This window comes from Mobula birostris, chromosome 5, assembly GCF_030028105.1.
Source record: "Mobula birostris isolate sMobBir1 chromosome 5, sMobBir1.hap1, whole genome shotgun sequence".
NCBI classification, from domain to species: domain Eukaryota; kingdom Metazoa; phylum Chordata; class Chondrichthyes; order Myliobatiformes; family Myliobatidae; genus Mobula; species Mobula birostris.
In genome coordinates this window covers 3,539,051-3,552,718 of record NC_092374.1, presented here as the reverse complement: position 1 = coordinate 3,552,718, position 13,668 = coordinate 3,539,051, and the positions used below count along the sequence as shown (strand labels likewise).

Below are 13,668 nucleotides of genomic sequence, written 5' to 3'. Positions count from 1 at the left end.
TAGTGATCCTATATCCACTCTCATTTCTCTTTTATTTTTAACATACTTGAAAAAACTTTTACTATCCACTTTGATATTATTTGCCAGCTTGTTTACACATTTCTTTTCCCTTCTAATTATCCTCCCTTATCAGATTCCTTCTCCAGCCCTTTATCTATTACCTCCCAGCTTCTTACTTCATACCCCCTCCCTCAATCACCTGGTCTCAACTATCACCAGCCAACTTGTTCTCCTCCCCCTCCCTCCCTCCCACCTCCTTATTACGGCATCTTCCCCTCCTCCTTTCCAGTCCTGAAGAAACATCTTGGACTGTAACATCAACTGGTTACTGTAATCATTTCTACAGATGTTGCCTGTCCTACTGAGTTCCTCCAGCATTTTGTGTGTTTTACTCACTCCCCACCCATACCGTGTAGAATGACCAGAGACTGCATTGCATCACCTTGCACTACGCTGTGTCGCAAACGCTGCTGCAATGTGTGGTGCTTGTCTCTCAAAGGCACCCGAACATCTTCTGCGTCAGGAAAGGCCCTGAGCACAATTTCAGCCACCTACAAAATAAGAAGTTGACTCAGGGCAGGTGATGGATAACACGAGGGGCTTCTTCCCATACAAAATATTACAGTGATCATAACTTTCATTCTCCCTCAACCACAATACTAACAATCCATTTTAAGTCCCTCTCTCTTACTCTTCTTGCCCTGGCGACAGCATCTCCGCCCTGTTATTCCCTCTCCCTCCCTTGTCTTCCAATGTATTGCCCTAAGCCCTGGCCACTCCTCCCTGCAGGGGTCACAGTCACTGTTACTTTCTTATGGAACAGTGACCTGGGTTCAATTCCTGCACAAGCTGTGAGGCATTTGTACGTTCTCCCCGTCATCGCGTGGCTTTCCTCCCGGTGCTCCGGTTGCCTCCCACGTTCCAGTCATACGGGTTACAGTTAGTGAGCTGTGGACATGGTTTGCTGGTGTGGAAGTGTGACGACACTTGTGGGCATCCCCGGACTGTGTTGGTCATTGATGCAAACGATGTGTTTCACTGCTTCAATGTACGTGTGACAGATAAAGTTAATCGTTACCTCTCTCTCCCTCTAGCTCTCCCCTGCATCCTTCCACCCAATATGTCTCCACATCTCTGTCAATCTGTGCTGCTTCACAAGATGCCCATCTCTCTGCCCCCCCCCACCTCTGTGCTAGAGACCTGCAGTACACCATCACCCTACCTTCCTGATGGGAGGAAGTTCATTAACCAGGCTGAGCACGATATCCTGCACGAGCTCTTCCACGTTCATGAACCTGGCAAAGGGCAGCATTCGACAGGCCCACTCCAGGGATGCGAGGCAATGGTCAACCACAGCAGCATCGTACTCAGCTGCCAGCTCACTGTCCTGGGAACACAGCAATCATCGGCATCAGTCAGTAATCCTCCCTCCAGGCAGAGAACTGCGGTCAAGCTGGTCAACGGCTGCATCAGAGCAGAGTGATGGGGACGGGCTGGGGCACAAAGAGGGCAGAGTAGTGGGGAGAGCTTGATTAGGGCAGAACACTGAGGGCAGTTCTGGGCTCAGCATGCAACCACAGACTTCACCAGCTCTGTTCCCAGGAGGAGGGAGTGGAACTCCCAGCAAAAATTGAATGTAACTGGTATAGCCATACTAGAACTTAGAGGAATAAAATGCAACCTCATTGATTCAGACAGTGCTTTTTGTCAATTCATTTTTTGATATTGATGATGTCTGCGAATCCACAAGCCCGCTGGAGGCGGAGGTCAAAGACGGCCTGTGCCAGGGTTAGAGGAATATGTATGTGTGTCGGAGGGAGAGGAGGAATGGCGCTTATTTTGGTGTTGCTGGCTGGACATACTTAACATATCCCCTACTAGTCGAAAACCTACCTAAAGTTCCCTTCAACATTGAAATCAAGTTCGCATGGACTACTTGTGCTGTCAGCTCATTCCACACTCTCACGACCCTCTGAGTGAAAAAGATTCCCCTCTTGTTCCTCTTAAACTTCTCACCTTTCACCCTTAAGTCATGACCTCTGGTTGTAGTCCCACCAAACCTCAGTGAAAAAGCCTGCTTGCATTTACCACATCTATACCTCTAATAATTTTGTATACCTCTATGAAATCTCCCCTCATTCTCCTATCCTCCAGGTAATAAAATCCTAACCAATTCAACCTTTATCTATAACCCAGTTACAAAATAACTGCGAATAAAAAAAGTGCTACAGCACACAAATATAAAAGTACCGAGACAGTACAATACGGATGCATATCATGCTGTACACTCAGACCCTACTTAACGCTGAGGACACGTTCCTTGGAGGTCAAGTCCTATTGAGACCAGCGCTGTGCGGGGTCATTATAACATTACATAAATGGATATGTGTGCCTGATTAAAAACATTAAACCTGAGATATATGATATATTATTTTATGTATACAGAGTAATCTGTGGAGTAACCTGTACATCAGTGGAGCAGCAACACATCACAGCAGAAGCACAGGGATGCAGGTGGTAGGCCCTCCTCTGACTTTGGCTTCTTCTTCAAGTAGGCGTCAAGATTTGACTGCCTTTTTTCAAGTTTCCTCTCATGAAGCAGTTCTCGGAAGCAGGAAATTATGTTGAGAACACCCCACTTTGCCTTATTGCTTCGCTCCCAGTCAGGGTCCTTGTTGATGAACTAGTCCATGATTTGTGTGGTTGTGGTAATGCTAGTGCTGAGGAATTTTGTGGTTAACTGGTTCTTTGCTAATGTATGTTTCTCTTCTCGAGAGATGAAATTATGAGGAGGAATTTAAGCCCATTTTTATCCATGTTGAAGACAAGCTCGGGAGGATAATCGTCCTTTTCAATTACGGCCTTCAGTGCTGCAGGAAAATCCTGGGCTGCCTTGTTGTCTGCACTAATCGCTTCACCGGAAATATGTATGCTATGAAAGTTACTGTGCTGTTTAAATCTATCAAACCAAACTCTGGCTGAGAATGTTACCGATGTACCTTCTTTTTCTTAAATTGAAGATGCTTCTTGCCTTTTCCATTATTATCAGCTGGTTTCGGGGCATGTCATTGCGTTTGGTCATCCACCCATATATTTAGTCTATTTTCCATTTTTTCAAGCAAATGGCTCCTTGAACGATGATAACTTTTGAGGCTGTTGTTTCAGAAGCTTTTATCTTGTCTGCATTCATAATAATTGTACTGATCATCAATATAGCCAATTTCAAAGATGCACCAACATCAACCTGACACCCACCAGCTTCCAAACACTGTATCACTTACAGCTTCACATTCACATCCACATCTATGCTAATGCTTTTCCTAGACATCTTAGATGTACTAGCCTAACTGGAAATTGCAAACATTATGGGTGAAAAAATGGAATAAATTAGCGAGGGAGCAAGAATGTTTACATATGCAGGGGAGGCAGAGTGTGAACTAATCCATGATTGTGTCAGGACACTGGAACAGGATCCAAACGTAGACCCAGTACTGTGCACACAGTGATACTAATTCAATAACAAATCCCAAGGTGCAAACAAAGTCAGCATCAAAGTTCAGGCAGAGATTAAAACGTCCAGAAAAGTCCATAAGACAGAATCGGGAAACAGGAAGAATCAATATTCAGACAGAGTACAGATACAAATGCTGGAAAGGCTCAGGAAAATTCACTGGCACAATCTAGCAACAAACAGGTGAAAACACAGGACTGAAACACACTGAGCAATAAACAGAGAGGCAGATGATATGTGGAGCACAATGAGACCCAGGTGGCAGCAATACAGGTAATAATGAGAAACAGGTGAGAGATGGAGTACCCAGTAATACAGGGGCCGAAGTAGAGCAGGAACGGGGATAGGAGCATGTGGTAATACAAAACCACAGGCTGACAACTAGGGGGGAACACACAAAAAGACAGAGTTCAACTAGAGCTACTGACATATTGGCTGTGAGTGGCTTAGAGTGTATGTCAAGTGTTCTCATTGGCTGATTGAATGTTCACTGTAATGGTGGCCGCCCTTGAGAAGTATTTTGTCATTTTTTAAAATTTAAATAAAGAATTGAATAACCACATTGTAATGAATATGCACTATGCAGGGTCTAAGTGTATCCCTAAATAAAATTAAAAGATGCCCAGGCCCTGACAGTTATTTAAATTTCATTACTATAGGTGAGTCACCAGAGGACTGGAGGATAACTGATGTACCATTATTCTCGAAGGATTTCCTAGGTAATTTCTAAGGTAAGGACATGTTCAGCACAACATTGTAAGATGAAGGGCCTGTATTCTGCCATAGGTTTTCTATGTTTCTAGGATATCAAGGACAAACCAGGGAACTGCAGGCTAGTGAACCAAGAATCAGTGCTGGGAAAGCTACAGGAGGGAATTCTGAGGGACTGGATCTATCCGCATTTGGAAAGGCAAGCGGTGATAGGGATAGTCAGCATAGCTTTGTGCATGGGAAATTGTGTTTTGTAAATTTTGCCCTACTTTTCTGAAGAAGTAACCAAAAGGATTAACAAGGACAGGAGAGTAGAATTGTCTACATGTACAGTAGCAAGGCCTTGACAAGATCCCAGATGACAAGTGGCCATAACATTAGGACATGTGGGGTCCAAAGTGAGCGAGCCAATAGTCTTGGTCGTAGGAGGTAGAGGTGATAGTAAAGGGCTGTTTATCAGACTGGAGGCCTGTACCACCGGAATCAGATAAGAATGCAGGTGGGATGATTAGTAAGTTTGTAGATGGCACTAAATGGTGCAGATCACGAGGAATTCTGCAGATGCTGGAAATTCAAGCAACACACATCAAAGTTGCTGGTGAACACAGCAGACGAAGGGTCTCGGCCCGAAACGTCGACTGTATCTCTTCCTACAGATGCTGCCTGGCCTGCTGCGTTCACCAGCAACTTTGATGTGTGAAACAGTGCAGAAGGTTGTTTAAGGTTACAGCAGCATTTAGATTAACTGAGGATAGTGGGCCAAGGAATAGCAAATGGCAATTAACTTGGACAAGTGTAAAGTGATTTTTTTTTTGCAGAAGTTAAAACAAGAAGGGGTCTGGGATGTGTGGTCGAACAGACATCGGTATGTCATAGAGTCATAGAAAAGTACAGGATAAAAACAGGCCCTTTGGCCTATCTAGACTGTACCAAACCATTTTAGCTGCCTAGTCCCATTCATCTGCACCAGGACCATAGCCCTCCATACCCCTGCCATCCATATACCTATCCAAACTTCTCTTAAATGTTGAAATCGAGCTTGCATGCACCACTTGCTCTGGCAGCTTGTCCCACACGCTTTGAGCTTCTGAGTGAAGTAGTTTCCCATCATGTTCTCCTTAAACTTTTCACCTTTCACCCTTAACCCATGAGCTCTGGTTGTAATCCCACCCGAGATACAAGTACATATTTCCCTGAAAGCAGCCGAGGCACTGGGTACAGGATTGAGGCACACTTGGAGTATTGTGTGCAGTTCTGGTCAGTAGGCTACAGGAAGGATGTGATACAGCTGCAGTGGGTGCAGCTAGGATTGGGTTATAAGGAGAGATTGGATAGAATAGCTCTGTTTCCCTGGAATGAAAGTGGCTGGGAGGTGTCTTGACAAGGACATAAAATTATGAGAAACACAGATCAGGAAGATAGATATAGTCTCTTTCCCACAGAAGGGTCTCTAAAAATATAAGGTAGAGGTTTAAAATGAGATGGAGGAGGTTTAAAAGGGATCTGAAACATAGAAAACCTACAGCACAATACAGGCCCTTCGGCCCACAAAGTTATGCTGAACATGTCCCTACCTTAGAACTACCTAGGCTTTACCCATAGCCCTCTATTTCTCTAAGCTCCATGTAGCCATCCAGGAATCTCTCAGAAAGAATCTATCGTTTCCGCCTCCACCGCCGTCACCGGCAGCCCATTCCACGCACTCACCACTCTCTGCATAAAAAAACTTACCCCGACATCTCCTCTGTACCTACTTCCAAGCACCTTAAAACTATGCCCTCTCATGTTAGCCATTTCAGCCCTGGGGAAAAGCCTCTGACTCTCCACACGATCAATGCCTCTCATCATCCTAACACCTCCATCAGGTCACCTCTCATCCTCTGTCGCTCCAAGGAGAAAAGGCTGAGTTCACTCAACCTATTCTCATAAGGTATGCTCTCCAATCCAGGCAACAGCCTTGTAAATCTCCTCTGCACCCTTTCTATAGTTTCCACGTCCTTCCTGTAGTGAGGTGACCAGAACTGAGCACAGTACTCCAAGTGGGGTCTGACCAGGGTCCTATATAGCTGCAACATTACCTCTTGGCTCTTAAATTCAATCCCACGATTGATGAAGGCCAATGCATAGTACGCTTTCTTAACCACAGAGTAAACCTGCGTAGCAGCTCTGGGTGTCCTATGGACTTGGACCCCAAGATCCCTCTGATCCTCCACATTGCCAAGAGTCTTTCTTTTCAAATCTTTCTATTGTTATATTATACAAAAGAAATAACACGAGTACATTGAAGTAACAACACTTACAATGTCTCAAAAAAAGACATTATCTTAAAGATTGAAAACAAAATTTGTGATAACAAAAAAAGCCTACTAAGCAGAAAAAGTGAGAAAAAAAAGGACCCATTAGGTGTACAACCCTGTAGCCATGCGTCATACAAAAAGCTTCTAAAAATAAACATCAAACCGTCAGCAAGAAAAGAAAATATACCAAAAAATTTACAATTAGATCGTGGAAAAAATCTATCAATTAGCTCAAATGATAATAACGAGCAAATGAGCCCCATCTTTTCTCAAAATCAAATAAAGGTTCAAAGGTTCGACTTCTAATTTTCTCCAAACTAAGACATAGCATCACTTGAGAGAACCATTGTGACAAAGTGGGAGCTGATGTATCCTTCCACTTCAACAAAATGGCCCTCCTAGCTATCAATGTAACAAATGCAATAACATGTTGGTCAGACACAGAAATACCATGAATATCATGTCTTTTTGGTTATATTGGGTTGATAAGAGTGATCGGTCAATTTGGGTAGACCTGGAACCGAAAGTTGAAAAACAGTTTTATTTAACCTCATTATTGAGAGCTGCTTTACCTACGCAATTAGCTAAAGTTGTTAATTTAAACCTATATCCTGTGATTAAGTATTCTTTACAAATTTGGCTCCAGTTCCGCAATTTTTTTCATCTTAAAAAATTTAAACTTTGTAGTTTAATTTATCGAAATTACTTTTTTAAGCCTTCTTTGAGTGACCCAATTTTTTTACTTTGGAAAAATAAAGGTATTAACTGCCAAGAGTCTTACCATTAATGTTATATTCTGCCATCATATTTGACCTACCAGAATGAACCACCTCACACTTATCTGGGTTGAACTCCATCTGCCACTTCTCAGCCCAGTTTTACATCCTATTAATATCCTGTTGTAACCTCTGACAGCCCTCCACACTATCCACAACACCCCCAACCTTTGTGTCATCAGCAAATTTACTCACCCATCCCTCCACTTCCTCATCCAGGTCATTTATAAAGATCACAAAGAGTAAGGGTCCCAGAACAGATCCCTGAGGCACACCACTGGTCACTGGCCTCCATGAAGAATATGACCCGTCTACAACCACTCTTTGCCTTCTGTGGGCAAGCCAGTTCTGGATCCACAAAGCAATGTCGCCTTGGATCCCATGCCTCCGTACTTTCTCAATAAGCCTTGCATGGGGTACCTTTTGAAATGGCTTGCTAAAATCCATATACACTCCATCTACTGCTCTTCTTTCATCAATGTGTTTAGTCACATCCTCAAAAAATTCAATCAGGCTCATAAGGCCTGCACATCTTATTCGAGTCCCTGTCAGTATCACAGTGTGCCTCCACACCAGCAATTTCAGCACACAACAGGCCCTGAGGTAAAGCAGTGTCCAAACAGAATGAACCCTGACAGTGGTGAGCAGCGAGTTCACGGCTTTAGCTGTGTGTGTGTGTGTGTGTGTGTGTGTGTGTGTGTGTGTGTGTGTGTGTGTGTGTGAGATTGGACAAACATACCTGAGAGGATCTGGCATTGTTTCTGGCTGCCTGGAACTTGCGACACCTCTCGCTCAGCTGCTCGCGAACATGGAACATCCAACACAATGCACAGAGGTCGCGGAAGGAGCCTGTTCAGGAAGACCTGATAGAATTCACATAGCCAAGCTCTTCCACCTTATTGTCTACCTGAACTGCACTTTCATCAGAAGTGGAACTGCTATTGCTTTCCTTGCTGCCACCCCCTCAGTGTCATAGTTACAGAGTGCTGCAGCAATAAAACAGGCCCTTCAGCCCATCTAGTCCCTGTCAAACTGTTATTCTGCCAGGTCCCATTGACTTGTACCTGGACCAGAGCCCATCCATACCCAACCCATCCAAATTTCTCTTAAATGTTGAAATCGAAATGCATCCACCTATTCTGCCTGCAGCTTGATTCAGTCGCACCAGCTTCTGAGTGCAGAGGTTCAAAGACTGATTTATACAACTCTGATAGCCACGACACCAAGAAAGAAAAGAACAGTAGCAGGGTCATCAACCCCCAAATCCCTCCTCCCCGAACAAAAATAATCAAAAATGGAACAGGCACATCCACCCTTAAATCCCCCTCCCCCACACACATTTTACATTTCACCTTTCACCATAAACCTATGACCTCAAGCAAGCTAAAGCATCCTTCATCATTTTGTCTACCCACATCACCACTTTCAGGGAGCTATGAACTTGCATCCCAGGGACCCTCTCTGTCATCAACACTTCTCAGCTCCTTGCCATTACTGTCTCTGTACAGAAAACTCAAAATTCACACATGTTGGGATGAACTTCCACCCACCATCAACTCTTCCCAGCTACCCCTCAGCCCTCTGTCACTCTATCAGCCAACCTTCTTTGATGTCTATGACTCCAACTGCTTTCATGCCATCAATAGGCTTATTAATCGTCTTTTTATTCCGGTGTCTTCCCCCTTCCTTCTCGGTCCTGATGAAGGGTCTCGGCCTGAAATATGGACAGCTTATTCATTTCCATAGATGCTGCTTGACCTGCTGAGTTTCTCCAGCATTTTGTGTGTGTCGCGTTGTTGGTATCAGTTCACATACATCCTGATACGAGATTGATCCCTGTGGTACAGACTTCCCATCAGAGTAACCCTGCACTACTACTCTCCCCACTGTATCACCCAAACAATTTACGATCCGTAGAATCATAGAGAGCTGTAGCACAGAAACAGGCCCTTCGGCCCATCTACCCCATGCTGAACTATTAATCTGCCTAGTCCCATCATCCTGCACCTAGACCATAGCCCTCCATCCCCCTCCTATCCTTGTACCTGTCCAAACTTCTCTTAAATGTTGAAATTGAACACACATGCACCACTTCCACTGGCAGCTCGTTACATATTCTCACTGTTATATAAGTCAAGAAGTCCCCCTCATGTTCTCCTTAAACAGTTCACTTTTCACCCTAAACCCAACCTCGGTGGAAAAAGCCTGCTTATATTTACCCTATCCATACATCTCCATTTTGAATACCCCTATCAAATCTCCTCTTGCTCTTCTACGTTCCATGCCACGACACTTCAGCACGCTAGGCAAGGGAGAAGGGGTTCAGTTCATACCATTGCTGCCCAGGGTGAAATACCCTGTGACACACACAAAATGCTGGAGAAACTCAGCAGGCCAGGAAACATATATTGAGAAGACTAAACAGTTGACTCTTCGGGCCGAGACCACAAGGCAAAGGAGCAGAACTACGCCTGTCAGCCCATCGAGCCCACTCCACCGCTGATGATCCTGGATCCCACTCAAACCTACACAGCTGCCTTCTCGCCATCTCCTTTTATGCCCTGACCGATCAGGAAATTATCAGCTTCCGTTTTAACTGTACCCACAGACTTGGCCTCTACCGCTGTCTGTGGCAGAGCATTCCACAGACTCACTACTCCCTCACTTAAAAAAAATCCTCCTTACCAATGTTCTAAAAGGTCACTCCTCAATTTTGAAGCTGTGCCCTCCAGTTCTGGATACCCCTAGCAGTGGATACCCTCACCATATCCACCTTATCTAGTGTTTTCAATATTCAGTAGGTTTCAACGAAATTCCCCCACGTTCTTCTAAACAGAAGTGAGTACAGGCCCAGAGCAGCCAAACGCTCCGCATATGTTAACCCCTTCAGTTCCTGGGTCATCCTCATGAACTTCCTCTGGATTCTCTCCAATGACAATGCATCCTTTCTGAGATGTGAGGCCCAAAACTGTTGACAATACTCCAAGTGCAGTCTGACTAGTGTCTTATAAAGGCTCAGCATTATCTCCTTGCTTTTATATTCTATTCCCCTTGAAATAACTGCCAACATAGCATTTGCCTTCTTTACCACAGACTCAATCTGTAAATTAATCTTCTGAGAGTCTTGCACGAGGACTCCTAAGTCCCCTTGCACCTCTGATGTTTGAATTTTCTCATTTACAGAATAGTCTGCAATATTATTCCTTTTGCCAAAATGCATTATCATACCTTTCCTAGCACTGTATTCCAGCTGCCACTTTCTTGCCCATTCTTCCAATTTGTCTAAGTCCGGCAGCAATCACATTGCTTCCTCAGCACTACCTACCCCTCCACTAATCTTCATATCATCCAAACTTTGCCACAAAGCCATCAGCTCCATTATCTAAATCACTGACAAACAATGTGAAAAGTAGTGGTCCCAATACTGACCCTTGAGGAACACCACTAGTCACTGACAGTCAACCCAAAAAGGCCCCTTTTATTCCCATTTGCTGTCTCCTGCTTGTCAGCCATTCCTCTATCCATGCCAGTATCTTTCTTGTAACACCACAGGATTTTATTTTGTTAAGCAGCCTCATGTATGGCACCTTATCAAATGCCTTCTGAAAATTCAAGTAAATGACATCCATTGCCTCTCCTTTGTCCACCCCACTTGTTACTTCCTTGAAGAACTCTAACAGATTTGTCAGACAAGATTTCCCGTGACAGAAACCATGCTGAATTGACTTACTTTACCATTTGTCTCCAAGTACCTTGAAACCTCATCCTGAATAATAGACTCCAACACTTTCCCGACTACTGAGATCAGGCTAACTGGACTATAATTGCCTTTCTTTTGCCTTCTTCCCTTCTTAAAGACTAGAAACTTGAAAGATCATGACCAATGTATCCATTATCTCTTCAGCAAGCTCTCTCAGGACTCTGGGATGTAGTCCATCTGGTCCAGGTGATTTATCCACCTTAAGACCTTTCAGCTTGTCTCGCACCATTTCCTTTATAATATTAATAGCATTCACTCCTGCTCCCTGACACTCACGGACGTCTGGCACACTGCTGGTGTCTTCCACAGTGAAAACTGATGCAAAGTACTCATTAAGGTCATTTGCCTTTTCTTTGACCCCCATTACTACCTAAAATCAGGACCCCTCATCTGGACTGGAGTAAAAAGACGAGAAGTCAGCCTAAGAAGATGGGGGGGAGGGGAGGAAGAATACAAGGTAGTGGGTGATAGGTGAGACCGGGAGAAGGGGAGAAGGGAAGTAAAGAGCTGGGAAGTCAATTGGTGAAGGAGATAAAGGGCTGGAGAAGGGGGAATCTGATAAGAAAGGACAGAAAGCCTTGGAAGAAAGGGAAGGGTTGGAGCACCATAAGGAGGTGATGGGCAGGTAAGGTGAGAGAGAGAAATGAGAATGTGGGGAATGGTGAAGGAGAGGGGATGGCAGCCATGACTGGAAGTTTGAGAAATTTATGTTCATGCCATCAGGTTGTAGGCTACCTAGACAGAATATAAGGTGTTGTTCCTCCAACCTGAGTGTAGCCTCATTACAACAGTAGAGGAGGCCAGGGGCTCACATGTCAGAATGAGAATGGGAAGTAGAATTAAAATGAGTGGCCACTGGGAAATCTCGCTTTTTCTGCTGGACGGAGCATGGGTGCTCGGTGAAGCGGTCTCCCAATCTACATCGGGTCATGTCAGGAGCACCGGATACAGCAGATGACCCTAATAGACTCACAGGTGAAGTGTTGCCTCACCTGAAAGGACTGTTTGGGGGCCTGAATGGTTTTGAAGGAGGAGGTGTATGGGTATGTGTAGCACTTGTTCCACTTGCAAAGACAAGTGCCAGGAGGGAGATCAGTGGGGAGGGACGAATGGACAAGAGAATAACGGAGTCGCGTAGGGAGCGATCCCTGTGGGAAGCAGAAAGTGGGGGGTGGGGGGGGCGCAGGGAAAGATGTGTTTGTGCTGGGATCCTGTTGGAAATGGTGGAAGTTATGGAGAAATATGTGCTGGACGCAGACGCTGGTGGGGTGGTAGCTGAGGACAAGTGGAACAGTATCCCTGTTGGGGTGGCAGGGCGATGGAGTGGGGACAAACGTGTGCGAAATAGAAGAAATACAGTTGAGGGTAGCGTTGATGGTGGAGGAAGGGAAGCCCCTTTCTTTGAAAAAGGAAGACATCCCCTTCGTTCTAGAATAAAAAGCCTCATCCTGAGAGCAGATGTGGCGGAGACAGAGGAATTGAGGGAAGGGGATGGCATCTTTTAAATACCCTGTGAATGTTTTAGCAGAGGGTATGGTGCCGTAGGGTATGGCATTTGTTAAGGAAGAAGGTAACTTCACTTTAAATATCTTATGTATCTAGTGTTTAGATTAGCAAGCAGTTAAGGGTATTGCACAGCAGGCTGCAGTTGCTAACTGGAGCTAGGTCAGAACCTACACTGTCTGGAGAGGGAAGAATTCGTGGGGTAGCGGTGCTGGCAAGGAAAATAGTGTGGTCTTATATTACAAATTATTCTGCAAACACAAGAGATTCTGCTGATGGCAGAAATCTTGAGCATACACACAAAACACTGCAGCAACACAGCAGGTTAAGCACCACCTATGGAGGCGAATAAACAGTTGACATTTCTGACCGAGACCCTTCATCAGGACTGGAAAGAAAGGGAGAAGATGCCAGAATAAGAGGCTGGGGGAGGGGAGAGGAGAACAAGCTAGAAGGTGATAAGTGGGGCCAGGTGAGTGGGGAAGGGGGGGTGGGGGGGTGGGGATGTGATAAGTCTCTCTCCACTAATCTCCCCCCAGGCACTTATCCCTGCAAGTAGCAGAAGTTCTACACCTGCCCACTCACCTCAGTTCAGGTGCCCAAACACTCCTTCCAGCTGAGGCAACATTTCACGAGCAAGTTTGTCATGGGTGTCTATTGTATCTAGTGCTCCCGAAGTGGCCTCCTCTGCATTGGTAAGACTGATGTAAATTGGGGGACCGCTTTGTTGAGCACCTCTGCTCCATCCAAAAGAAGATGGAATCTATCCCCATTGCTATTCTGACATGTTGGCCCATGCCCTCCTCTCCTGCTGTGATGAAGGCACTTTCAGGGTCGAGGAGCAACACCTCATATTCCGTCTGATGGCGTGAAAGCTGATTTCTCCAACTTCCAGTAATTCTTTTTTTTCTCCTCCCCTTTCCATCTTCATCAATTCCCTACTCTAGCCTCTTACCTCTTCTTTTCACCTACCTATCCTGCTCTTCCTCTTTCTCCCATGGTCCACTCTCCACGCCTGTCAGATTCTTTCTTCTCCAGCCTTTTACTTTTACCATCTATCACTAATTTATGTACTGTATACAAGCTATCTTATGTATTTAGATTTATTGT

General features: G+C 44.9%; 1 protein-coding gene across 2 annotated transcripts in view; it reads right to left on the bottom strand.

The window, feature by feature from the left end:
- The window catches only part of cplane1 (ciliogenesis and planar polarity effector 1), a 311,037-nt gene that overhangs the window by 152,101 nt on the left and 145,268 nt on the right, over window positions 1-13,668 (bottom strand). For both annotated transcript variants that reach the window (XM_072257500.1, XM_072257501.1), the window contains exons 22-24: window positions 8,035-8,144; window positions 1,223-1,387; window positions 443-551 (exon numbers count right to left, since the gene is read on the bottom strand). In XM_072257500.1, coding sequence (XP_072113601.1) covers window positions 443-551; window positions 1,223-1,387; window positions 8,035-8,144 — 384 coding nt within the window. The remainder of the gene's footprint in view (window positions 1-442; window positions 552-1,222; window positions 1,388-8,034; window positions 8,145-13,668) is intronic.